At 41.9% G+C, this 25,123-nt stretch overlaps 1 protein-coding gene across 2 annotated transcripts in view; it reads right to left on the bottom strand.

Annotated features, from left to right (window-relative positions):
• Nucleotides 1-910: 910 nt before the first annotated feature.
• CRAMP1 (cramped chromatin regulator homolog 1) overlaps nt 911-25,123 on the bottom strand; it is a 49,858-nt gene continuing 25,645 nt past the window's right edge. For both annotated transcript variants that reach the window (XM_074158513.1, XM_074158512.1), the window contains exons 9-21: nt 24,674-24,755; nt 22,399-23,658; nt 19,737-19,914; nt 16,404-16,585; nt 15,665-15,739; nt 14,336-14,417; nt 12,448-12,552; nt 11,278-11,456; nt 10,664-10,744; nt 9,308-9,542; nt 8,843-9,007; nt 8,058-8,203; nt 911-5,545 (exon numbers count right to left, since the gene is read on the bottom strand). In XM_074158513.1, coding sequence (XP_074014614.1) covers nt 5,381-5,545; nt 8,058-8,203; nt 8,843-9,007; nt 9,308-9,542; nt 10,664-10,744; nt 11,278-11,456; nt 12,448-12,552; nt 14,336-14,417; nt 15,665-15,739; nt 16,404-16,585; nt 19,737-19,914; nt 22,399-23,658; nt 24,674-24,755 — 2,935 coding nt within the window. In that variant the 3' untranslated portion in view covers nt 911-5,380. The remainder of the gene's footprint in view (nt 5,546-8,057; nt 8,204-8,842; nt 9,008-9,307; nt 9,543-10,663; nt 10,745-11,277; nt 11,457-12,447; nt 12,553-14,335; nt 14,418-15,664; nt 15,740-16,403; nt 16,586-19,736; nt 19,915-22,398; nt 23,659-24,673; nt 24,756-25,123) is intronic.

Below are 25,123 nucleotides of genomic sequence, written 5' to 3'. Positions count from 1 at the left end.
CGGTGAGCTTCTCATCCACCAGCACCCCTAAGTCCTTCTCCTATCATCTAGTTTAAGAACACTTTTGCACTTTCTCAATGCAAAATTTAACTAAAGCTGCCATTGTATATTGCAGAGACCAAAATCCTAAATGTGTACAAAAAGGCATTAGTTGAGTTAGTGACATAGATCATAGGATAATTCAGCTTGAAAGGAGCCTCAGGCCTGGAGTCTAACCTCCTGCTTGAAGCAGGGTGAGCTACATCAGACCAGCTTCCTCTGGGCTTTATTCAGTTTTCTCTTGGAAAACTTGAAAGACAGGCACTGCCCAGCCCTCTCTGGGTAACCTGTTCCTCTTCCCAGTTGTCCTCAGGGTGAAAAAGTTTTTCTGGTAGTGGCTATCTAAAACACCATGGCCTGAATACAACCTCTACATCCGATTCCTGCTTATCTGAAGCTGGGAAGGTAAAAAAATCGGGGGGGGTGGGGGAACCCAAAATATACACAGCCTTTTTACTTGGTGTTTTTTCAGTGTGGGGTTCCCCCCCCGCCCCTTCCCCTTCTTACTGATGACCATGCACAAAGACAGGACATTCAGGCCAGACTGCCCTCTGGTCTGGCTCAGTTCTAACACTCACAATTAGCAGACACTACTGGGGATGGAAGCTGTAAACCAAAATAAAACAAACCAAACCCAAACCCCAGCCAAGACCTTCTTTCACAATGGGGAACATCATGAAACGTCTGCAACAGAAGATGTCAATGGAAGCTATGCCACCGATTTCACTGAAACCAGAATTTCACCTTGGAAGGCTTTGCCTTATGGACAGATTATTAACCCCGTCACCAAGGGGCCATTACTATGTAAATAAAGGTTAAATGGAAAAATCTGATGGGGCATGAATGGCAAGTAACACACTGGACAGAAGTTAGACCAAGTATTAGTATGTATTTATGCACAAGAATAAAAACAGCTTTACAAGTTGAATTGGAAATTTAAACAGAGGAAGTTTAACAGTTTTTGTATATTATATTAAATAACCGAAACACCTTTTTCCAAAATTGGTAAAGAATAAATAATATAATTTACAATATGGTACAAAAAATAATCAGTTAAGGACAGGCATTCTGCTTTATACATACACTATATAGGTATATTTATAATCTATAAAACAAATTCACATCTCCAACAAGCCAGAAACCTTAGATGATATGGCTTAACTATTATTAAAAGAAACAGCATTAAATTTTGCTGCCAGAACCATAAGCTCTAAAGCAGTTATCATGTTTTGATAATTAATGATAACTTATTGCCGTAGTGCTTGCCAAGGTTTCACTTAGTTAACATTTAGAAATTGCTCTGAAATTAAGAGATTCAAAGGTTTGAAAAGGTTAAAAAAAAAAAAGTGCAGTACTTTCCTTATAAATGCATCTGAAGTCTGAGTGTAAAAAACAAAATGCAACTTAATTTCCATTCTGGGATCTGTGGAGTCAGTACTGAGATATCTTTCTAGACTAATTTGATCCAACCTACTTAATTCAATTTAGAAATATAAAGAGGGGTGTCAAGAAAAGGCTTAACAATGCCATATTAAAAACAATTAGTATTCCTATGCTTAGTAGATTTAGTGATAAAGGATAAAATGAATTGTGTGGGCAATCAGGATACAACACGCAGCAGAAAACCCAGTTAGCGCACACATGCACACGCAGGTAGAGATAATTCTCAGGATCTAGTACTGCTTTTCACCCACACTATGATGACAACAAATACTGAATTTTCTGTCATTCACCTTGCTGAACTATTCAGAACTTCCTTATTACGTATCGTCACTAAACTGACATGGGAAAAGCCTAAAGCAATTAATACTGGAGGTTATTAGTGTCCGTTTGTCCCCTCCAACCATGTTGCAGTGCCCCAGGAAGCTACTCCACTAACACAGGAGCGTTTGCCTCACCATCAACCCTGCGTGTTTCAGTCTCTTGCTCGGGACAGGCTGACATCGTTACACACACAGATTTTGTCACTTCTGTTGGGGAAGCTGAAATAGTCAAAATCGAAAGAGTTTTGTGTTTTACAAAAAATAAATATATATATACACACGTAAGCATACGTATACGGATGCGTGTGTGTATATATCGTGTGTGTATACACCCCCCTCCTACACCCCTCTCCCCAATTTTTTGCTTAGCAGTCTTAGGCACGAACTGATAATGATTAGTATTGTAAAGCACATCCACCTAAAATCTAGAGCTGGTGAAATCACAGGTGTGTTTAAGTGACCTTTCGCATAATAAGGATAACAAATCCTGCATCAATTCCAAACTACCACAACAATCTATTTTCAAGTTTTTCCCTGATAAGACTTACTTGTCCCGAAAGGGCTTTATTATTAAACTGCAGTTTGCAAAGCATTACATTTCTGAAATCAAATTCTGCTTCGTAATGACAACTTTTAAGAGGCTGATGCCAAATGTGTTTCTAACCACAAAATTCTGAGTGCTGAACTGACCTGTGTCATTTCCACTTTGTCATTACTCGGTGGTCCAAGTCTACTTGCAAAGGTTCAGGATATTAAAGTTTTCTGGTCTCATAGCGTCATTAAAAACAGCCACTACGCTGACTTCATTCTGCAATTCTATTATTCCTCTCCGGCAGCTGAACGGGCTGAGGAAGGGCAGCCCGACAGCGCCCTGTATCAGAGGGCAGGAAGTCCTTGTGGATCCCGATGAGGTGCTCTGCCACACAGGTACTTCTTCTCAGCAACCCAGGAGTCAAAATCAGTGTCACATCCCCCCCATTACCAGCATGGGTAAAGAAGATGAAACACTTGTCAAGCTACCTAAATACACTGGAGACCATCAGGCTGGTCTTTCAACATTCAGAAGTTTGAGAGTTCAGATATTTTTTTTTAATACAGTACTTGATTAGAATGCATCACATCTCCTCCTGCGTGTCCTGTGATCCACAGCTACAGCAGGAGCCCTCAACTTTCGTCCTGCAAGTCCAAAGGGTTTTTGGAGGTACAGCATATAGGATAATCAGCATTACTAATGTAAGAAGTCAAAATCAAAAGGAAACAACATGGGAAAGCCAAACCAAACTACAGCTTAACTCTAAGTAAAACTTCAAAAGTTCTAGAGGGAGTGACTTTTGAGATTAATGGGTATCCTCTCCAAACCAAAGGTGAATAGTCAGAACAATACACTCCTCAGCATTCACTTCTGCTGACAGCCTTCAACTTTTTATATTTGAGGTTTACATGATTTCCTGGTAATTGCATCAGAATTCTCAAACAAGGCTCTGTAAGAATAATGAAAGATAAATAATGACAGAAGGACTTACTACCCCACGAGACATGCAGACAGAATAGGAAGTGACCCACAGGCATGAAATTCTCCATTCTTCTAGTCACAATTGTTTTCTTGCTCGTAATACAGGTTTGCCTCCCTGTTGGGAACATCCAATTGTACTAATGCTGGTTTTACACATCTGTATGGTTTCTGTGTCAGAGGAGAATATAGCCACCCAATATGTGGCGTCTTGGAATGTCATCCCAATCTCACTACTTTTTGAGTGAAATCAGGAAGGTTGCTCTGGGCCACACAAAAAGTACATCGGAAAACTTGTTACTTTTTCTCTTAATGACAGAAAGCATAAGTTAAACCATATAGCGGTTAAAAAAATAATCTACATAAAGCAGGGTAAAGTGACTGGGAAAACAGCAAATCTAATCAGTGCATCGTGAGCAAGGTTACAAGAAGAAACTCCCAGTCAAATGCCTTATAAAAGTAGCTAAAGGCAGGCAGAACTATATCCACCAAGTATAGTGCAAGTTGGGAAAATGAACCCCTGACAACAGCCTAAGAGATGGAGACATTTTGTTCATTTATTAATAAAACAAAGGTGAGGTTTATATAGGACTAGCCCCTTGGATAAGTTCAGATGTACTTAAAATAGCCAAAGGACATCCTTTTACTGGAGAAGCAGACAAGTGCTTAAAAAGGGGGCACAATAAAGGGATTCTCTCTCATGACCGTCAGGAAAGGAAATAGGAAAAGTCTCCTGAGTTATAAAGGTAGAATCAACGGACAACCAGCTGTAGAGAAAGTAACTTTATATTCCTTTGAACCTGCTGGTATCAGGATCTGGGTCTTTCGAATATTAAACCACTAACATTAAATGCACAGGGATTTAGTAGAGGGAGTACCAGATCCACTAGTGCCTGGGAGTGACTATAATGAAAAATGATGCCCTGAGGTACTACAGAGCACCTGGAATTCACAGAACAAGGAGGAAATAAGGAAGGACTAAGGGATTAAGCTAGGACTTGACACCTCTCCTCTTCATGACACAAAACAGGTCTCAACAACTTTAGCATCAACATATTATTTGTTTCTAAACGTTACAATGTTCTTTCCTATTTCCTCTCCCCAGGTAAATCCTCGGTTTTTGTGAAAAAAAGATGGCAATATATACAGGTTTCCAGCAAAGCCAAGGCTAATTATGACGAAGCTTTTCATAGTGATTCCAGTAAGCTCTTTAGAAGTGTTTCCCGACTTAAAAAGCAACCGTTCTTCAGGGAAAGCAAGAAAGCACTCTCCCACTCATGGGATGAACTGTGCAATGTGGTGAAGAATCTCAAAGGTGGAACATAGGGGTGCAGTCGGGATGATGATGATTGTGACATGTGATGTGGCTTAATAGAGGAAACTCACCAAGGATCCATGCAATCTGGAAGCAGAGACTGCAGGGTGAATTAGAGCTCCCTACAAAACAAGAAAGCAGGTACGTGCCCCTGCTGGAATGGTCAAATGACAAAACATAGCCAAAGAAACTGAATGCGCTATAAAGATGAAGCATTGTAGAGTTGCAGCGTCTTTGAAGAGAGTGCAAGAACCTTCAGTTTGACTGACAAAGAGAGTGCCAACTAGGACATGTCAAGACACAAAATGGTTCCCATACCCACCCCCACCCTTTATCCTCCACAACTTTGATGTGGATCCCAAATCATGGCATTTTGATTACTACGCCAAAAAAAATTCACGTAGGGGAGCTTCTGGCAATATCCTTCCCTGCTTGAGCTTCTTGCTTAGGCCATTCCAAAGTACAAGTCCAGGACTGTCCCATAAACCTGCCATCTTCTATCACTGATGCAAGGGCACCATCTCCTGTAATACTATCCCACATTTTGTTGTTCCCAGTATATTGCACATTCCAGGACTTGCAAGTACTTCTTCAGACTTTTGAAGACAACGCTTCTCTTTTAAAAAAAGCGGCGCACAAGACAGGGACAACTAAGCCTCAGCTGCTTCTCTACAGCCTGCCCTTGCCATCATCCAGTGCTGTAGGCTCCAACGTTAGCTGAACAGTCTACATCAGCCTGCTGGTCTCACACCCTCACTGCGAAAGATCCCCGATGGGGGGACCACCACCTCCTCCATCAAACAGAATTTCCCTGCGGGTTGGCTCAGGTATCGATAGCTCCTGGGCAAGGTCATTAAAACGAGATATGTAATCTATGCTGTTCTCATTCATCATGCAAGCCAGCTGGGAATCCACCACCTAGAAGAGACACAAGAGAAAAAGAGCTACGTGTCAGTGGAAATTTCACAGAATGACAGAATTGTTTAGGTTGGAAGGGACATCTTGAAATCATTTTGTCCAACCATCCTGCTCAAGGGTCAGCTAGAACAGGTTGCCCTGGACCTTGTCCGGTCAGGTGCTGAATGATCTCCATGAATGGAGATTCCACAACCTCTCTGGGCAACCTGTTTTCATGTGTGACATCACCCTCACATTAAAAAAGTTCAGGTGGAATTTCACGTTTTTCAATTTGTGTCTGCTGCCTCTTATCCTGAGAAGAGTTTGGCTCCCTGATCTTCATTCCCATCCTCTCCCTTATATGAAAGATAAAGTATATCTCACTTCATCTGAGTGAGAATAGCTCTTATCCACGGCTAAATGGAAGCTTCTCAAAAAACCAAACAAACCCAAACCCATTAAACCCCCAAACCTGTAGTCCCAATGGGCCTTACCTGCCTATCCTTAATTCAGCATTAAGGTGAACTAGTAGATGCACTATACAAACACTTACAGATATTACCTCTAACGTACAAAAACTCTTATAGATATTACCTCTAACGTAGTAACTGCGTTTGTAAATAAAACTTGATTCTGCAGGACATTTAAAAAAAGGCCTTTCAAAATTCTCCCATCATTAAAGCCATTTTTCACGATGCTTGCTTCCTCTGACGGCTCCCACACAAACCCACATCTGCCACAACGAGTGCTCTTGTGCCCCTAAAACGGTGGCTTACCCTGTTTTCTTCAGAAGGCAGTCTGTAAGATCAAGGGCTGCAATGTCACTTCAAATCCACACAAAATAAATTATCATATATCCCTTTAATTAAAACACACCTTGACAGATTCTCACCACCAAGTAAGTAGAATCTTCATATTTATGCCAGGAAGTGGAGCTGTGTGTGGAGTCTGAAGCTGCTATGGGCACATTGACACTGCATGAGCTTGCTGCAGCTTCTGGTTGCAAAGTCTGCAGAGAACCTCCGTATACAAATTCAAAGGGCAATGGAGGAATGACAGTTTCCTTCCATCAGGGCAAGCCCCCACAAAGTTACAATGTACATGATATTACACCAAGTTAACAACTGTAAACTGTAGGAAAATTATGACTGGAAGGGACCTGAAGAGGTCTCTAGTTCAACCTCCTGCTCAAAACAGGGTCACCCAGGAGGACAGACCAGCTCCCTGGGGGCTTTATTGATGTCAGTCTTGAAAGGCTCTGAAGACAGACACCATACAACATCTGTGGGCAAGCTGTTCCCCTGCCTGACGGTCCTGAGGGTGAAAAAGTTTTTCTTTATATGTAGTCAGAACCTTTCCCAATTCAGCTTTTGCCTGTTCCTCTCGCCATGTACCACCACTTTGTGAAGGGCCTGGCTAAATCTTCTTCATGACCTCCCTGCAAGTACTGGCAGGCAGTTAGGTCCCTCCCGCCCTGAAGCCTTCTCCAGGTTGAATAAGCCCAGTACCATCAGCCTTTCCTCAGACAGTGCTTCAGCCTCCTAATTGTCTCAGTATCCCTCTGCTGAACTTGCTCCCATTTATCTATGTCTTTCCTGTATCGGGTGCTCAAAACTGGTCACAATATTCTAGACATGGTCTCACAGCAGTTGAATATAGTGGGATAACCATCACTTTGTTCAATCTATCGGCTATGCTCGTGTTGAAACAGCCCATGACACTGTTCGTTGTCTTAGCTGCCACAGAACATCCTGGCTCACGTTCAGCTTACTGGCTATCAGGATGCCCAGGTACTTCTCAGCAGAGCTGGTTCTTAGACAGTCAGTCTCCAGCCTACATTGCTGTGGGTGTTATCCCCTCCCAGGTGCAGGACTTTGCATTCGTCCTTGTTGAATTCCGTTAACGTTCCTGGCAGCTCATTCCTCCAGTCAGTCTGTGTCCCTCTGAAAAGGAGCTCTGTCCTCAAGCCTTAATAACTGCTGGTCTTCACTCTACCCCTTCAAAAGATTTCAAAACAGAAGGATAATTCTACCAACAGAGAAAGTAATTCAGCAGCATAGCACCTTCTGCTGTTCTCTCAGGTAACTTAGTATTAGCCACTTCCTGCTTCTTCCTTCTGGACCTGTTTATTTTTTCTACCAGTCCTCCAACTGTACTGTAGCTGTATCGGTACTAACTTTTCTCTCATCTTTAGTATTTTCAATTCCTGCTCTACAAGGCAGGGCACACAAAACAGAAGGATTACAACTCTCTCTGTCAAAATAAAGGTATGTCCAGCATTGGTAAATATAACCTCTTGCAGCAAAAAGAACCTGGGTTGAAGGTGCTCATAACACCTTCTCACACCAGCTTTGCTGCGGTTCACCCTCAAGTCATTTTATATCTGTTATTACTGTAGCCCTGTTTTACTAAGCTAAAGTGCAGATGTCAAAGCACCTGTGCCTTAAGTATCTCAGGAAGGTGTGATGGACAATACACATCAATGCTGGGCTAGGAAAGGAAGCAGAGAGCCGAGTGCGATTTGATGACAAACCTCTGCTACATCCGCCAGGGACCGTGACACAAAGGAGTCCCGCGAGTTTCCATCCAGAAGGCTGGGTCCCAGTAAGGAGGTGCCACTGGCAGTCCCAACAGGAGTTGGCAACATTTTTCGTCCCTTCTCAGGAGAGATGAAACTTGCTATAAAGAAGAAACACATCAGTAAGTCACTGCACTGAGTTTTTGCAATTGGGAGGACAAAGAGAAGGACAAGGAAATAGAAAATGGAGGACGGGCAGCTATTTCTTCTCTCAAGATCTTAAAAATTACGTGCTACCAGTATGAACACCACCAGCACACTGCTAAGAGTACAGAGACTCATTACACTGGCCCCATTAAATATTAATTAAAAAACCACCAACCCCCAAACAAAGCCAGTGATCTCATGTCTTTGAGATTCTGCTCACCAAGCGCAGAACGAAGCCTATTTTTCCAACAGCAGAGCCAAGGGCATCTTTTCATTTTGGCAGAACAGCCAAAATGTCTCAATATAAGTGATGAGTCAGGCTCCAAACAGACTACACAGAACTGCCAAGGAGTTATTTGTCCCAAGGTATGGGCCCCAATCTAGCAACAGGATCTTCTCAGGAACAGACTTGTAAAGAGAGAGAAAATGTATTCAAGGCAACACTGTTGAAATGAAAGCAAGAATCCTACAAACATCCTACTGGGTTTATGATTTTCCAAAGGACTCACTTTGAATAAACAGCTCTTTTTTTTTTTTTTTTTAAATAAAGGAAAGAGCTTTTTTGTTGCAGTTTTCTGCATACGGGCACTTACAAAACAAGCTGCTGAGAGATGAGTCTGTGGAGTCATTGGGGTACCACTGGGGATCATGGCTGGGAGAGGCAATCCAGTTCTGCTGAGGACTACTGGACGGGGACGGAAGACTTTTGGAGCTGTCACTGCCATTTAGCTTCGCAGGAGAGAGAGAAACACCTTCACCTGTAAGCCAATGTCAGGAATCACTGATTCAGTCAATGCTGTAAAGTTATACAACACTGCACGAATTTATGTTTAAAAGGAAAAAAAAAAAAACCACCCTAAAACACCCCAACAACCACTCCCCCCCTACCTATATATACTAGAAAATAAAGGCTAGGCACATTATTTTGTTTCCAACAGATATTAAAAAAAAAAATAACCAAGAACTGCTTCCTGGAAAAGCTTCTGCTGACATGTAAGATGACAGAGAGGGTTTTTTTTTAAAGTTAATAGGAAGACTTTAGCTAAGCTCAGACTTACTGTATTGACCAGAGCTGATAGCAATTTCAATGATAGAATCACTGATTTGAGTGGCAGGTTCTCCTTGAGAAAGCACATCTTCAGGTGGCCCAGGCAGAGAAATATCCAAGAGAGCAGAAACATTGGGAGGAGAGAGCCGGGTGCTGGAAGCCTCTGACGAGGGAAGTGGAGGGGTGGAAATACCATTTTGGAGGGGAGTCTTGGGCAGTTCTGACAGAGAAAGGACTGATGTGCCCTGTTACAAGAACCAGAGTTAATCGTTCATGAATTTATGAGGGCTCATATCCTGCCAAATCATCTCAAAAAATATGGGTCTGTAACATTCCAAAGAATATTTAATACAGCCTGCATAACAGAAACAAGCATAATAATAAAATTAATACGATTTTGATGAATCTACAAGATAGTTCTTAAGTATTAATTTGCCTTTGTGCAGGCAAAAAACCTATAACCGCTTGAAGAGTATACAAATATTTTAAACTGCTAACTCACTCCTTACAGCCAGACTTCCCAAAACTCAGTTCTTTTTTAAGAGTCTTGTTATTAGTAAGTCGTCAGAGAACGTGATTTTTTTCGGATGTAGCTGTCCTGAGAGCAAGAACCAGAAACTCAAGCCCCATTACCACAAATAAATGCCTAGTAGGTTCACGTCCATCTGCACTACTCCTTTACGCTCTCCAATCTAATTAATCTGACCTTTTTGATATGTATCTGGCACAGGAACTGTGGAAAGTGCTTCCACTGAAAAAAAGAAAAGCCTATATTCTGAGGCTTAAGTATCTACCACAGGGTCCTGGGTCTCACAGGAGAGGAGGCTGGGGACAGGATAACAACTTTCTTACAGCTTAGGTGCTGCCACAGTTACTTTAAAAGTACCTGCTTCTTATTGGATCCAGCACAAAGAAAAGTGATTCTCTGAAATCACACTCTAAAGTCCTCGCTGGCATTACAATCAAGCTTTTAGTCTTAATAATTCTCCTTCAGCAACATACAAGCAGCAGGATTGCCAATTGCCAGAATCTTTCTTTGTGATGTCTAAAATACACTCTACAATACAGCAGAGCAATTATAAACTCCTCCACTGTATCAAGAAATATATAAAACCTGTTTGTCCTTCAGAGGTCAGAGATTGTCAGCTTCACTTTGCTTTTTTAGAGAATGGCACCCACATAAATTTAAGCAGCTTTCCTCAATTTCTTTCTTTACATTTCTTCAGATGCTAGAGATTTCATTTCCCATGAAATAGTATCAATGCCGTACAATTCCCTGGGAACAAGAGGTTTTAACTACTAACTCCAGTGGTGTTTTCAAACCATTACCCATCTCATCCAACTGTTCTTTCAGCACATACTCTACCTGGAAACCACCAGGAGCCGCCTCCTGTTCGTGCCGTGACGGCAGGTTGATGAACGGGACGCGACAGCCAGGAGCTGAGCCCTGGAAGCACAACACAAATGAGGTGAGTGACACACATCTGCACCAGCCGCAGCAAATACAGCTGGGGAGGTAAGAGACAAGTAGTGCCTGTTGCTGTTTATGCAGGCTCTTTCTACACAGCACGCCCTTCAAAATCATCCATCAACTCCCTGAGAAAATGACACGGACTGACAGGTATCTGGGCCTCAGTGAGAGAAACAGCAAGGAGAAATCAGTTTCTCTTCCAAATACATACCTAAAAGTCAATGTTTTGGCCCAGATTCCCTCCTGAATTACCACCTATTGAAATGCTACTGCTTGTTTTCAAGCCCAGATGTTTGGATGGCAAACTTCAACGGTCTCACAGCTGAAAGCTGCTCTATAGGATAGAAACCTGTCCAGTGTTATGTTTTGATCCCCCAACCCCAAAATATGCACTCCACAACATAGATTGGGTTTGCTGCGATTTTTTTTTTTTTTCCTTTTCTTTCTTTTTTACACAAAGAGCAAGCAAGACACTTAACTACTTCAAAAAGTACACTCAATAGACTGACCTCTGCAGCAGCGATGGAGCCCCCATTCTGATGCGCTGCTGTTGACTCCTGCCCTGTTACCACCGTGGTCACTCTGTCTGGTGACAGTGGGGACACACCTGACAAACCATCTGCATCCAAGACAGGCACAGGGCTACCAGGGATAATACCAGCACTTTTGGCTGCCAAGTCGATAGCACCTTTTGTGAAACAACAAAGCAAAATCCACGTTACGAGCCTTTACTTCAGACAATTATTTTGTTGTGACTCATCTTAAAGATGTTTTAAAAATTGCCCAGAGTCAAAACTTAGCACATGCAAAAAGGGAAACTGGTAATTATCTGATCAGCTGTTATCAGTTGTTCCCCTTCAAAAAGTGTTAACATTTCTTTCAGCTAAAAGGTTTACTTTTTCTGCCCTGTTATCAGGTATATCAAAACAATTTAGAGAAACATGCTAGTTCTCCCCCCCTCGCCCTTTCCTTCTAGTTTTTTCTTTTTTGTCCTGCAAATTTTTAAGCATTTGGCCATGCAACTTCTAGACATTTCCTCTGGTTTACTAGAGGAGCTATAAAAACAACAAAGCCTTATTTTGTTATCTTGCCTCTAGTAGCCATTTGGACTCAATACAAAAAAGCTATGTTGTTACAGGGTTAACCTCACTCAGATCTTTTAAAATCATCTGAACATCTTCCCATCATAGAGAAGCCTCCAAGTAAAACACAGAGGCAGTCACTGTTTTCACCTCACCAATCATTCCAATTATGAGACCATTCTTTTGTTGCAAGACAGTATTTGCTTGGGGTACACTGGCATGTTTTTTTCTTGTAGGATTTATAACCCCATGTTAGTGGTTAAGTTGCTCATAAGTTTCTTTGAAATATGTCACAACTCTTTTTCAAAGCAGTCTTGCAACAAAACATCACAAAAGCGCTCAACTTTGGTTACAAATTCCAACCCCTCTCTTCGCCTGCAGGTCAGACACCGCAAAGGAACCTCGTTCACACTGTCCCACCACTGACTATTCCCTTCCTGCCCTCACACAAAGGCACAGAAAGGAAGATTTCATTAACACAGCTCCTTTCTTTAGCTTCCAAAGGCACTAATAATTTTACCTAGGAAATAGAAACCATTAAGTAACATCATACAGATCACAACAGACGTGATTCACTCTGTTTAAGAAATGACTTACTAGACAGATGGTTGGTAGCCTGTGTTGGAAGAACTTTGGGCACAATTGGACGAGAAACAGCAGCTTTAGTCAGTGACGACTGGATTGGCCGAAAAGAACCTCTCCCTAGGACGAAGGATTAAATACCTCTGAAGCAAATGAAATCTAACATCTTTAAAGCAGAGCACAACACCATTCAATGGAAGAAAGCAAATTCCAAGCAGTAGTGAGCTCTGGGAACGCAAGTAGTGAAGACAATGAGCCAGACCCGAACTAGCAATGCGGGCGAACCAGTGCCTCATCGCACAGACACAACAGCAAGTGCTGCTGTATTATTGAAGCCACTTTCACTATTTTCAATTGATTTTGAGATTCAAGCTGAGATGGGGATCACCTGTACTACCCTCTGTACTCAAGACTATCAGCAGAAAAGGACAAATGGGCAGTATATCGTTTTACTCTATGAAATTTAAGACAGTATCCCAGGTATTAGGAAATGTCCATTATAAAATCTAGACAAATGATTACAGCCTACAGAAAAAAAAAAATCTTATCTAAATAATTTATTCCAAAATTTTGTCTCCTTGTAGAGAACTCCTTACCATTCCCTGCTTTCAATACCGGGAAATGGAAGAAAAAAAATTTCTATCATAGAATCACAGAACCACATGGGGTTGGAAGGGACCTCTGGAGATCATCCAGTCCAACCCCGCTGCCAAAGCAGGTCCACCCAGAGCAGGTTGCACAGGAACGAGTCCGGGGGGGTTGAATGTCTCCAGAGGAGACTCCACCACCTCTCTGGGCAGCCTCTTCCAGGGCTCTGACACCATCACAGGAAAGAAGTTCCCCCTCATGTTTAGGTGGAACTTCTTATGTTCAAGTTTGTGCCCATTTCCTCTTGTCCTGTCAAGAGGACACCACTGAAAAAAGACTGGCCCCTTCCTCTTGACACCCACCCTTTAAGTATTTATAGGCGTTGATCAGATCCCCCCTCAGTCTTCCCTTCTCCAGACTAAGGAGACCCAAGTCCCTCAGCCTCTCCTTATAAGAGAGATGCTCCAGGCCCCTAATCATCTTTGTGGTCCTCTGCTTTACCCTCTCCAGCAGTTCCCTGTCTTTTTTGAACTGGGGAGCCCAGAACTGCACACAGTACTCCAGATGGGGCCTCACCAGGGCAGAGCAGAGGGGGAGGATTGGGGCTCATTCAACAGCGGGCCCACATTTTCTCTCATTTTCCTTTTGCCTCCAATATACTTGAAAAAAACCCCTTCTTGTTGACTTTGACATCCCTTGCCAATTTTAGTTCCAAGGAGGCCTTGACTTTCCTTGTTTCATCCCTGCATACTCTAACGGCATTCCCAAGTGGTCAGTCCCTTCTTTCACACACTGTAAACTTCCTTCTTCCACTCGAGCTTTTTCAGAAGCTCCCTACTCAACCACACAGGTCTCCTGCTTCCCTTGCCTGATTTTTTTCTCTTAGGGATGCACTGATCCTGAGCTTGGAGAAAGCGATATTTGAGTATTGTCCAGTTCTCTTGAGCCCCCCTACCTTCCAGAGCCCTAACCCATGGGATTTCTCCAAGTCGTTTCTTGAAGAGGCCTGAAATCCAAGGTTTCACTCCTACTTGTTGTTTTGCGCATACTACCCACGATCCTGAACTCTGTCCTTTCATGATCACTGCAGCCAAGGCTGCCCCCAACCTTAATGCCCTAGTCATAACCATGACTCGCTTAAGAGTTATCCAGGAGAAAATCCCATCGTTCTGCAGAAAGTGCCTCAAACAACTGGTAAATGGCTCTGTGGTTTTGAAAGGATATTTTCCTCTTTTTAGCAATGATTCCTTTATGCAGTTTTAAGAAACACTTTCCAGTCCATCTCATGGCAGCGATAGAAGACGTGCAGACTCACCTGTAATGGATGAGTTGGATAAGATAGAAAAGGAACAGACATGCTGGGATGGATTTCCAGATGGCCTGGGCAGCAGTGTTCTCTATGTGAGAGAAGCAACAATAAACCAAAACATATTTAAACACAGAGCAGAGGGTAAAGCTCATCTTCTATGGCACAGAAGTTCATTATATTTTCCAGAATAAGAAGAGTATTTACATGCATTTACAATGCAATAACCACAGCAATAAGGTCTGTGTAATCTTGAGAAAGAAGCTACAGATAGGAATCATGTGTTTTCTCTGTAAACTACTATAAGAGAAAATTTTCACATGGAGAATTCTCAGAGAAATGATAATTAGAACAATATTCCTTTCTGATTATTCTCGCAATAGTTTTCAAATCTCCCACAGAATTACAGCAGTGATCTTAAGGATGGGATCTAGTCTGTAGGCAAACTGATCTTCCATTACAATTAAAGAAGTGTGAATTAATGAGGCAGCTCTATGTACTTGGGAGCTCTTAAAACAAATGGAATTGCATAGACCAAAATATCTCAGTACCAAAAAATAGCATGTATTTAATTTCTAGGTCTCCTACTCTTATATAGAGCAGAAGAGACAAAAGGGTATATTGACACTTGGTAACTGTTTTCCCCAAACAAGTTTCCCTTATTTTGGCTTTACATTTCTTGTATGTTCTCCACATGCCACAAGTCCCTAGGACAAGCCTGTGGTTTCACACAGGCACATACCTTTTTGCTGGTCATTGGAGCAGTCTAAGGGAGGTTAACATCTGCCTATGACCAAAGTTCCATGACAACAGTCTACCTCTTCCGTGCATCTCTTGGCAAGTCCCGTTGGTTTTTTTTTTTCCAGAAATCATTGTTCTTTCAAATAGTGTTATGTTTTATTTCACTACGAAAGCTTACGCTCACCCCTGTTTAACAGCCATTAGTGAGTTGGAAGCAGGAAAAAAATATCTAAAGGGAGCTCTTGCTGTAATAGCACTGACAGGTCAGGTACCACATGAACACACTGCTTGTGCACCAGTACCAGCAGGCCCAGGCAGCAGAACCTGCTTGCAGAAGAGGAGCTTTTTCATTGTTTTCCAAACCACCTCATGCACTGCACTACTACTATTGTTGACACTCCTCATACAGGGAAAATAACACATCTGGTTACAATACAGACTAAAATGCTTGTTCTTTCACATGTTCAGCTTCACTTTTCTGATGAATGTATGAGGCAAGTTCAGTTTTTTATTTCAGTTACTGCAAACCATTATAGCCTTACTGATATCTATTCAGGAAGTAAAACAGGCATTTCACACTTCGCCAGTTCTTCTCACCTGTACTACTAAGGGCTTCCGCAAGTGCCTGTTCCGTAACTTCCTTGGCTTTGGCAAGAAGAAGTCCGACTGCATCTGGACAAGAACAGGAAATGCATTAGAAAGTATTTTAAGCATGCAGACATAGAATAAATTGTAACACCCAAACTCCGTTTTTCAGTAAAGTTGTAACTATTTATTAAAATACTGGTTTTGTTTCAGACAGCAGAATATTCTTTCTGCTGGAGTAGGAAAATTTTCCACCAGGAATCTGTTGGGTTTTTTTCTTGTTGTTTTGTGGAGATAAAGCTTCTCCCCAAAAGAGCCATTTCGCTACTTAACTACTGCAGCTTGCTACGAAATTGCTACTGAGACTGTATATATAAAAATAAAATGAGCATTTCAATTAAATACAGCAATGAGGCTGTATTAAAATTAGCTGCATGATAAGAAGGGTATCAGTTTTGCTAAACCTGGCAAATATATTTGCTGGAGCAACGTTAATTGAAGAGTGAACCAGTTTCATCAGGCTGTGTGATGGCATTCGGATTCAAGTCTGAAGAGGTGATGTCACTTCAAAGCGTAGTTGTATTGTCAAAATCTGACTAATCTCAGATAGTATGTTCTGCTTGAACATCACTAGAAGCACTGCTTCACAGGGAAGCCTGTACTTTCTGATTTACAAAAAACCCCTGTAATACCTACTGGAAGCCAGCTCAGGCACAACACACTACTTTTTTCATGCAGTCGTCTCACTTACACCGATTGTGTCCAAGTGCTGCCGGAAGGTCAGTTCTGCCTCTTTGCTAGGCAAGAAGAGCTTCCCATGGCGGCTGTTGGGTGGTAGAGTTGTAGGAACTGCAAAGAGCCCACCATCTGCATCAGTGCTTCCAGAACTTGAAGGACCAGCCACCAAGAGAGGTCTAGGGAGATTTCTCAAACCTGCAAGATTTTAACAGCAATTTAAATGAAGTGAAAACAAAAATAAAGTAACTAGTAATTAAAGGATCATACAGAGAGCCAGGACTTATGGATTCCGGCTCTGCCACCATTTGTTTGGGATCTCAAATCATGAAACTTTCAATACTTCAGTTTTCCCACCTGCAAATTGACAGTATTTACCTGCTCCACAAGGACACTGTAAACATTCACTTGCTTTGAAATCCTTGGAAGAAGGCAACTACTAAAGAAATTAGAATACTAAAGAAATCAGAATCTAAGAATCCAGTTTTAAGCCCCACACAGACCACATTAACCAGTTTATCTATTCGGCTTGTAGAAATACTTGAGGGTCCTTCCCACTAAACAAACTATATATCCACCAGTCCTTTTGTAGGGGAAGATAATACAAACACAGACCCATTCTACAATGTTTATGTTTTATTTACGCTGCCACCTCCGTCCCGTGGCAATTCAAAGTGCAACCCCACTAAAGTGATTCTGGTGACAGAGAAATGAAAGAGCAGGGATCAATTTACCAAAATACCTTCCAAAAGATGGACTGTCTTTGAAATACATTTGGGACATTGAAATAACGGCATCTGATCTAAGTAAAACTTCACCGTTTACATTTAACTTTAAAAAAAATAGTGCAGGATTTCACAGTGCTGTGCCCACTCTGCAGGCATCCAGCTGAGATGAAAACCAAGACTGGTTATCTCAGAACGCCAGACTAACAGGACACACACCCACCTCACGTCCACAGAGGTGTTTGCTGTGTGTGTGACACTAGGGTTTGTGACAACAGACAAGATATTGTCACACTCGTATGCACCCACACTTGTCCTGGTTCTCCAGCCTCTCTTGAGGGGACACAACGAAGTGGGACAGGATCCCTGCTGCCTGCCTGGGCAGGACGGTAACACAGCACAAGCCTAACGCAGGGATGGGGCTAAGCAACAGTATTCAAGAAGTGTTTTGAGGAACGTCAAGCTTTATTTACCTAACAACTGAACCTGCAGGTTTTATTATCTTCGTATTAAAAAAGCTAAATGGCCACCTTCACCGTGCTGCTCTAGATCCTGACATTCTTTCAAAAGTTAGTTAAAATTACAGTGTGCCAATCTATCTAAAAATCAATTAAATGCAGAACAACATAGAAATTTGTGCCTCCTGCCTGACCAGGAGTTAGAGAGAATCTTTAAAGACAACGAACAGGGTATTATCTTTAAAAAAAGCAATAAAGGGTGCAACTGTAATTATGTAATGATATTTTAAGCACTATAAGTGATGTTGCACCACAGCTGTTGCTTTACTTTTTTCTAAATCTCTTTGCATGATTCTTTTTATCCTCTTTTTTGTCTCCCTAGCTGGCTGTGTGGCTTTTGTGGAGCTGTCAGTTTGTCAACGCTTTCAGTTCTTCTCAAGTGGACACAGGCTATCTATTCTAATCTTTATTTTCTACTGAGAAGGCCAAATCAATTTATCTTTAATTAAAAAAATACAATCCAAAAGACAAAAACTGAACAGCAGTTGGGACCTAGACAGACTTAGGACCAAAGTCTACAAGGGAACACACCTAGAAGTTACCCAGCAGTTTGCTTTCTGACAGCCAAATTACTGCAGTCATTTAATAGTGCTGTATGTGAGGATACAAAGCAGCTTGATAATTACTGGATACTAAAGGCTGCAATCCAGACCACAAACAATCCTGTTTTAAATCCAGAACACCCTTATCAGAGCTGATAAAAGGAATTCAGTTTGTCTACTAAAACAACACAACTTGGGGCAAAGATATCAGACGTGCTAGGGCATTCTCCGTCTGACATGCTGCAATGCCATCAACCGAGGGTAAGCCAAGTGCCTTACCCGGGCAGAGCTGCCAAGAAGCTACATGAATTAGCCAGGTAGAATGCCGTACTGAACACACTCTTACTGCTCCTCTGTTCAAGACAAACAGCTCAGCTGCAGCCTACATGGCTATCTTTGGGCCTGTACAAAAAAGCAGGAACACAGAGTCTGTATTTTTCACTTCCTGACTTTGCTCTAAAGGCTATGTGCTTCATCTTAATATGTTAAGCCCTAGTGCTACACAACCCTACTTGAAATTCAGTGATGCGAATCAAAGGCTAACATGGACAATTATATTTGTTTTTAAACCGAGGAAGCTCTATGTAAACCGAACAGGTGTCTGTTTCTAGGGGATCAGACAGGAAGTATTGTTACCTTCTTGCTGCTTCTGTCGGGTATCCTCAGCAGATACCCTGACCCTTACTTAAAATGCTTCAGAAAGGATTTTCAAGGCACTAGGGAAGCATAAAGTACAATCTCACAAAAATGAATGTCGCAGACTAAGTAAGTTTGATTCTTCTTGCAAGTCTGATTTAAAAAGAGATGTCTTTCAAGCCTGCGTATCTCACTGAAATGTAACAATTTATCTGTTTGATCTATTAAATTATTGGCTTTTTAATAGATATTTAAGTATGTCCTTGTCCGCAAGTAAGTACAATGATGCTTTAGACAAAGATGAAATTGCTATAATGCCATTTTAAAATGAAAACCACACAGAGTACTGAGTATGTTTTACAGCATCAGTTAAATTGCTCATGGTCCATTGCTTCTCACAGCACAAGTGTGAAAAGGACAGCATCAGAATCACAGCTGTTCTCAGTAACCTTGCCAGCTCCACAGACTCAAGTCATAAAACATTTGCTGGCAAATCCAACTATACTGAGGAATAGAACTGAAATTCTTGGGACTTCATGGCTAGGGCTCACATAATGGCACAGAAAATTGTCAGCAATTATTTCATCAACAAACTTTACACCACATATTTACTCTTTCGCTCTGTAAGCCTTCACTCTCTTGACATCCCACATCCTGCATCAGTCAGCTCCTAACCAGTGCATCTTTGGCAAGAGTGACTCCTGAGAGATCTTCTGGACTGTAAACTGTATTACTGACATGCATTGTTTTTCAAGATTTGAAGTAGTACTGAATTTAGGACAACTGTAACACATACCAATGTTCCCGAGCAGCTTAACTGCTGCTTAACTGTAAGAGTATGAACACTCATTCTCCCACTGTTATACGTACTCATCATGGTACAAGGTACTAGTGTGATCTCTTGCCATGGATTTTTATGAATACTCACCTGAGGAGCTGGAAGCAGCACCAGCAGAGAAAGGCTTGTTGTTGCGAATGGCAGATTGATTTCGTGCACAACCCGGGCTCCTGGTGCTGATGGCAATCACCTTCCCTGGAGGAGTCAGCGACTGCTCCTCTTGAGCAGGCTTTATTGGGGATGTGGCAACAGAGCTCACCTCAGGTGTCTAAAAATGCACGCACATTAAACAAATATTGTGTACTGTTACAACTGATAAACTCTTAAACTCATCCTACTTAGGAAGCTTAAAAAAAAATAAAATCTGACATACTACAATATCTTTAAGCACTCTAGCCAATACCTCTGCGTGTGTATGTGGTAGGCAGCTAAAATTCCCTTCCTATGCATTTAGCAGTGTTAAATGTCATCGATTCAATGTAATTAATTTAAGTTACAATTGGGTTAACACTCAACAAGCTTCACACAGTGTGCTTGTGTGTGATAAACAGATAAAACAGAGAATAAAACAGAAGATAAAACAGATAAACAGAGAAACAGATAAAAAGACCAAAAAAAAAGAAAAACAGGAAAGACAGATTTGTCATTGTAACGTAAAAAGTGTTGGTTTTAATACAATGCAAAACTAATTTTCATTAACTCTAACAATCTAGAGGGCTCCTCTGGTTGGAAGTATACGTGGACGAATATATTTTACTCTTAATTCTGAACAAGTAGAGACCAATAGTTTTGAATGTTTTCCCATCCCTTCTCCTATTTCATTCTGTAAAACAGCAATAACCAAGAGGCACATGACTTTTCCAGGCCTATCCAGTTATCTCATTAAGTCGTTTAAATGCTTTTCAAGAAAATGCTCCCTTTCTAAGGATGTGTGTGCAACCATAGGCTTAAAACTACCATCCACAGTTGACTGCAAAGCACTTTGCGACAGTTTGTCTTACGCTGACAATCTTGATTTAAAGGAATGAACCAGAGCACAGTTGGCCATTTCGCCTTCCTTACACATTATGCTGAGAAAGTAACAGCTATCTAGACAATTAACCCTTCCTCTGTTAAAACACCTTAGGGCAAAAATATTATGGTTCCTGTTATTATTTGACGAAATGCAGAGCATTTAAGAGACAAAACTTTCAAGAAGTCTCCAGGACTTTCAATTAGGCAGCAAATACTGTCCTTGCCTCTTGAACATATATCAGTCCCGTGACATTCACTGTCACAAGACCAGTACCTCTTCTGAAACACAGCAAGTATAAAGTGGTATTTGACAAATAGAAGAAAAGGTTATGTTTCATGCTGTATTGTACATTCCAATTAAAAAAAAAAAGTATCTGAAAGAGCTCCACTATTTTTCAGGAGCACTATGCTACTTTGATTAAGACACTAAGAGTGCTAGAACAACAGGAAAACACTTGCAAATAATAACTGCTGGGTTCCCCCTCCTCCACCCCCCCACCTTTTATCCCTATCTCCCCAAGTCTAAGGAGATGTCCTTCTTTCTAGTTTGTGATCATTTAACTGCATCACCCCTAGCTGTCACATGTGGCACCAGAAGCAAAAGTAGATGCCAAAAGAGGAGACACTGTCACAGATCTGTGAGACATCAGACCAAAAGCCTTTACAGTTTAAACAAAGTCTATATCTGGAGCTGTATCTGAGCAAAAATGGTTTAGAACTTGTAAAATTCTACATTCTATGTCTATAAAATGAGGCTCAAAGGGAGCTTCAGGGGAGGGGGGAGGGAAGCTTCGGGGCAGGATAAGTCTTCACCAAGAAAGAAAGATCAAAAAACTACGTGTGTTCGGGAACAGTGATACATTTGCATCCTATGCTGGAATACAATGCAAATGGTATCTTTAACCCATCATATCTCCATCACAGGAATTCAGTCAAATCTATTGAATTCGGTGTCTTTTGGTCTTTAAAAGGATGTTTTACTAAGTTTCAATTGGTTGCACTAGGTGGAAACGGCTGCTCGTAGGGACAGATCGTAAACGTCGGTTACAGTGCACAAGGAGGAAAGCAAGTTAATTCCCCGCTGTATTAAGGAAGAAGATATTTTTCTGGGTCTATTAAATAACTACCCTAGACTCTGGGAACTTTTACAAAAATCACTGTGGCATGCATAGTTATGTTGGCTATGCTATCCCAAAGAAATACATTCTTTTCACACTTACACTTAGTGCAACTTGAACTACATAAACATTGGAAATTAAGGATTGCAGTTTTCATGTGGAATGTTAATCTCATCTAGGCTCCATCTCCCACAGAAGGATCTTCCGAGGTGCCTTCCAACCTGGGCTGTTCTATGGTTCTATGAACCTGAGAGAGAACAGAAGGCTCGTACCTAACCTCACCTCATGACTGTTTTCAGTAGTGAGATTAAATGTTCACCCTAATACCACTGAGACTCACAGCGAAACAGAAACTAAAAGGTAGTGTAAAAAGCAAATGCAGTATGCTGAGGGAACAGCAAGCCAGGCTGTGTCTGGGTTGTTTCTGGGTGGTTTTTTTTGTTTTTTGTTTTTGTTTGGTTTTTTGTTTTTTGGTTTGTTTTTTTTTTTTTTTTTAAACACAGGAACCTCCAAGATCTTGACAAGGCTGGTCATTGATTTGCTATGAGAACAGGACTGGGCAATTATTCCCCAGATCAAATAAGAGTTTAGCATCTGAAGCATGAACAAGAGGTACTTACCGGTTTGGGATTGACTTCAGTAGAGATGAGTTTTAAAAGGCAATTCAGGAGTCTCTGCTTGTGAAAGGTGGTACATGCAGGAACAGCACTTGACTCAGATGTTTGCTCCCTCGCATCCTGGGTTTCTGGCTCCAAGACAGCCAACCAGTCATATTCCAGCTGCAACTTGTTCGGTTTGCCCATCATGAGGTAGACTTCAGCCAGCGTAAGGCTCTCAGAAGTTCGTAGACTCCATCCTTCTTCTCTAACCTGTTGAGAGAGCCGGCTTGGGTCATCCTTGAGAGACTTTGTACTAGATTGTCCCTGAGGTGGAAATGAGGAGCCTAGCTTCTCTTGAGAATCCTCCATTACTGCATCTGTTATATCCTTGGTACAAGCATCAAGCTGCTGGCCCTGGCTGTGGCTAGCCTGAGATTCAGATCTGGATGGGCCACTGCCAGGTGACGCCACACCACCTCTCTGTAGCTGTGAATAGGAGTCAGATATCTCTGTGCTTCTCCCGCTTGGAAAAGCCACAGGAGAAGCATCACCAGCTGCTGGAACAGAGTCTTTCCCATGCAGCTTGTCTGTGCAAGAACATTTCTCCGGGACGATCAGGTCCTGACAGGACTTCATGTACCGTGGGAATGGATCAAGCAGAGACAGCTCCTCCACATCAGGAATCTTGCTGCAAGCACAAGCTGTGGTGCACAACGGTAGCACAACTGCTTGGTCACCAGCCAGGGCCTCCCTGCCCTCCACACAGAAGGCCACTGAGCTCAGCTTTTCTTGATTCCCTCCTGGATCTTGAAGTCCAGAAGGCAGTTTTTGGAGAGGATTAGTGATGCCAAGATTTGAAGCTGCTCCTTCCACCAGGCCAGTCTCTGGGGCACCATCGTCAGTGCTGGCAGAAACTTCAGCTGTGGGCTGAGGAGTTCTGCTCGACTCTGTAGTGCTCTCTGCCTTCCCAACACCCTTACCTTCTGTTCCCCGTGTGTATTTTAGCTGTCCCCTAGCTGTCCCCTGGCCACTCTGTATGCCCAGGATTTGTGCAGGGGGTAGTAAGTGAGCATCTTTCGTGTTCTGTTTGCATTTGCCGGTTTCCTGCCAATGCACGGTGCAGAAAGCCTTGGAGTGGACCACCCTGGCTACCCCAGGCAGTGGAGTGAGCGTACAGTTCTCTCCTGGGAAGAGATGGAGCATCACTTTCTCCTCTGAGAAGCTGCCTCTTGTTTCTGTGTCTCTGGAGTCTTGAAGCTGCCGTTCTTCTAGTGTTTTACGCTAAAAAAGATGTGTCAAGGAATATAACAGATGACTGTGTCTTCCAAACAAGCACTTAGTAGCCTATTTTGCAAGTTTTTAAAAAAAAAAAAAATGTAGCTGATCAAGGACATGTTCTCTGTTCAGCACAAAGACTCTAGGATCAGAAATTAAGTCCTTTTGTGGTGCTAAGGATGACACAGAAGATCTGCTGCAAGCGCAAACTAAATATCTGTTCCAGACAAAGTTACTTTTCTCTGCTTGCCACACCACTGTAATTATAAAAAAACCCCAACCAATTAAGAAACCCCAACAAAACCAAGCAAAAAACCCCAACATCACTGCATAGCAAAGCAGACTCCCCTTTCTGTGTGGTAACCCCCACCTTACATGTTTTGACATCCTTCTAAGTTTCAAGTGCTATGCTGCTACTTCTTCCAGGCTCACTAATTAAAAAGAAAAGCCTGAAGTAAAGAACAAAGAACAGGATAGAGCAAACCAGTCAACAGGAGAACAGAACAGCTGTTAACTCACAAATCCTTCTACTGCACAGATCAAAGCTCAGAGGCAGGGATATCTCCACTGCTGTATAGTTCAGATGGCGGGTAGACACAGAACAGGCAGCAGCAGCCACCTAGACAAGAAGGTTAATTCTTGTTAATTCTTCATTTGGTGAAACTGCATAAAGCAAGTGGAAAGATGTGTCCTTAATCTCTCTGCTGAAGCTAGAAACAAAACTGTCAATTATTAACCAGGCTTCTGTGGTGGCCACCCATCTCTAACAAAACAGACTAAGCTCACTGTTTAAGGAAATTAAATAAAGGCAGGCAGCTTCACTTTTTACTAACTAGCTTTTCAGAGGATCATAGTACAGAATAGTTGAGGTAAGAGTGGAATATTATGGGATTTCCCAAGAAAAGCTCCATTAGCGATGCTGAGATAGAATCACATTTCCGATGCAAAAATGAACTTAGAATAGGAAAGGAACTGCTCCCCAAATACAGCGTACAGAACAGACTACGCGGAAAAAGGATACAATACGCACTTCATGGAGAGCCCACTTCTGCTTCAGGAACTCAATGAGGCTGGAGACCTTCCGATGCAACTCCACAATCATCCTGTATGAAAGATAAACAAAGTAAGGGAACAGAGAAAAATTGTCAGCAGAAGTTCAAATCACAGTCTGGATGCTAGAATTGGAATTAAGGGAAGAAACTGTCATTCTGCAATACAAACACAGAGAACACACCTAGAACTCTCAAGCTCTAAGGAAAAAAAAAAAAAAGAAAAACCAAGAATATATGTTAACCCACAACTTTAAAATCTAGGTAACTCACAATTGAGAAAGATCTAAAAGCTTATCAGACAAATCTGATTGCCACGACTCAAGATACTAGTTTCTTCAGATGGAAGATGATGATAGGAAAAGATGGCAAGATTTAGCTAAAGTGCAAAAGTGCAGGCGAGGCACAGAACTACCACATGA

The sequence above is a fragment of the Numenius arquata genome, chromosome 14, assembly GCF_964106895.1.
Source record: "Numenius arquata chromosome 14, bNumArq3.hap1.1, whole genome shotgun sequence".
Classification (NCBI taxonomy): Eukaryota; Metazoa; Chordata; class Aves; order Charadriiformes; family Scolopacidae; genus Numenius; species Numenius arquata.
This window is presented reverse-complemented; position numbering and strand designations above follow the sequence as displayed.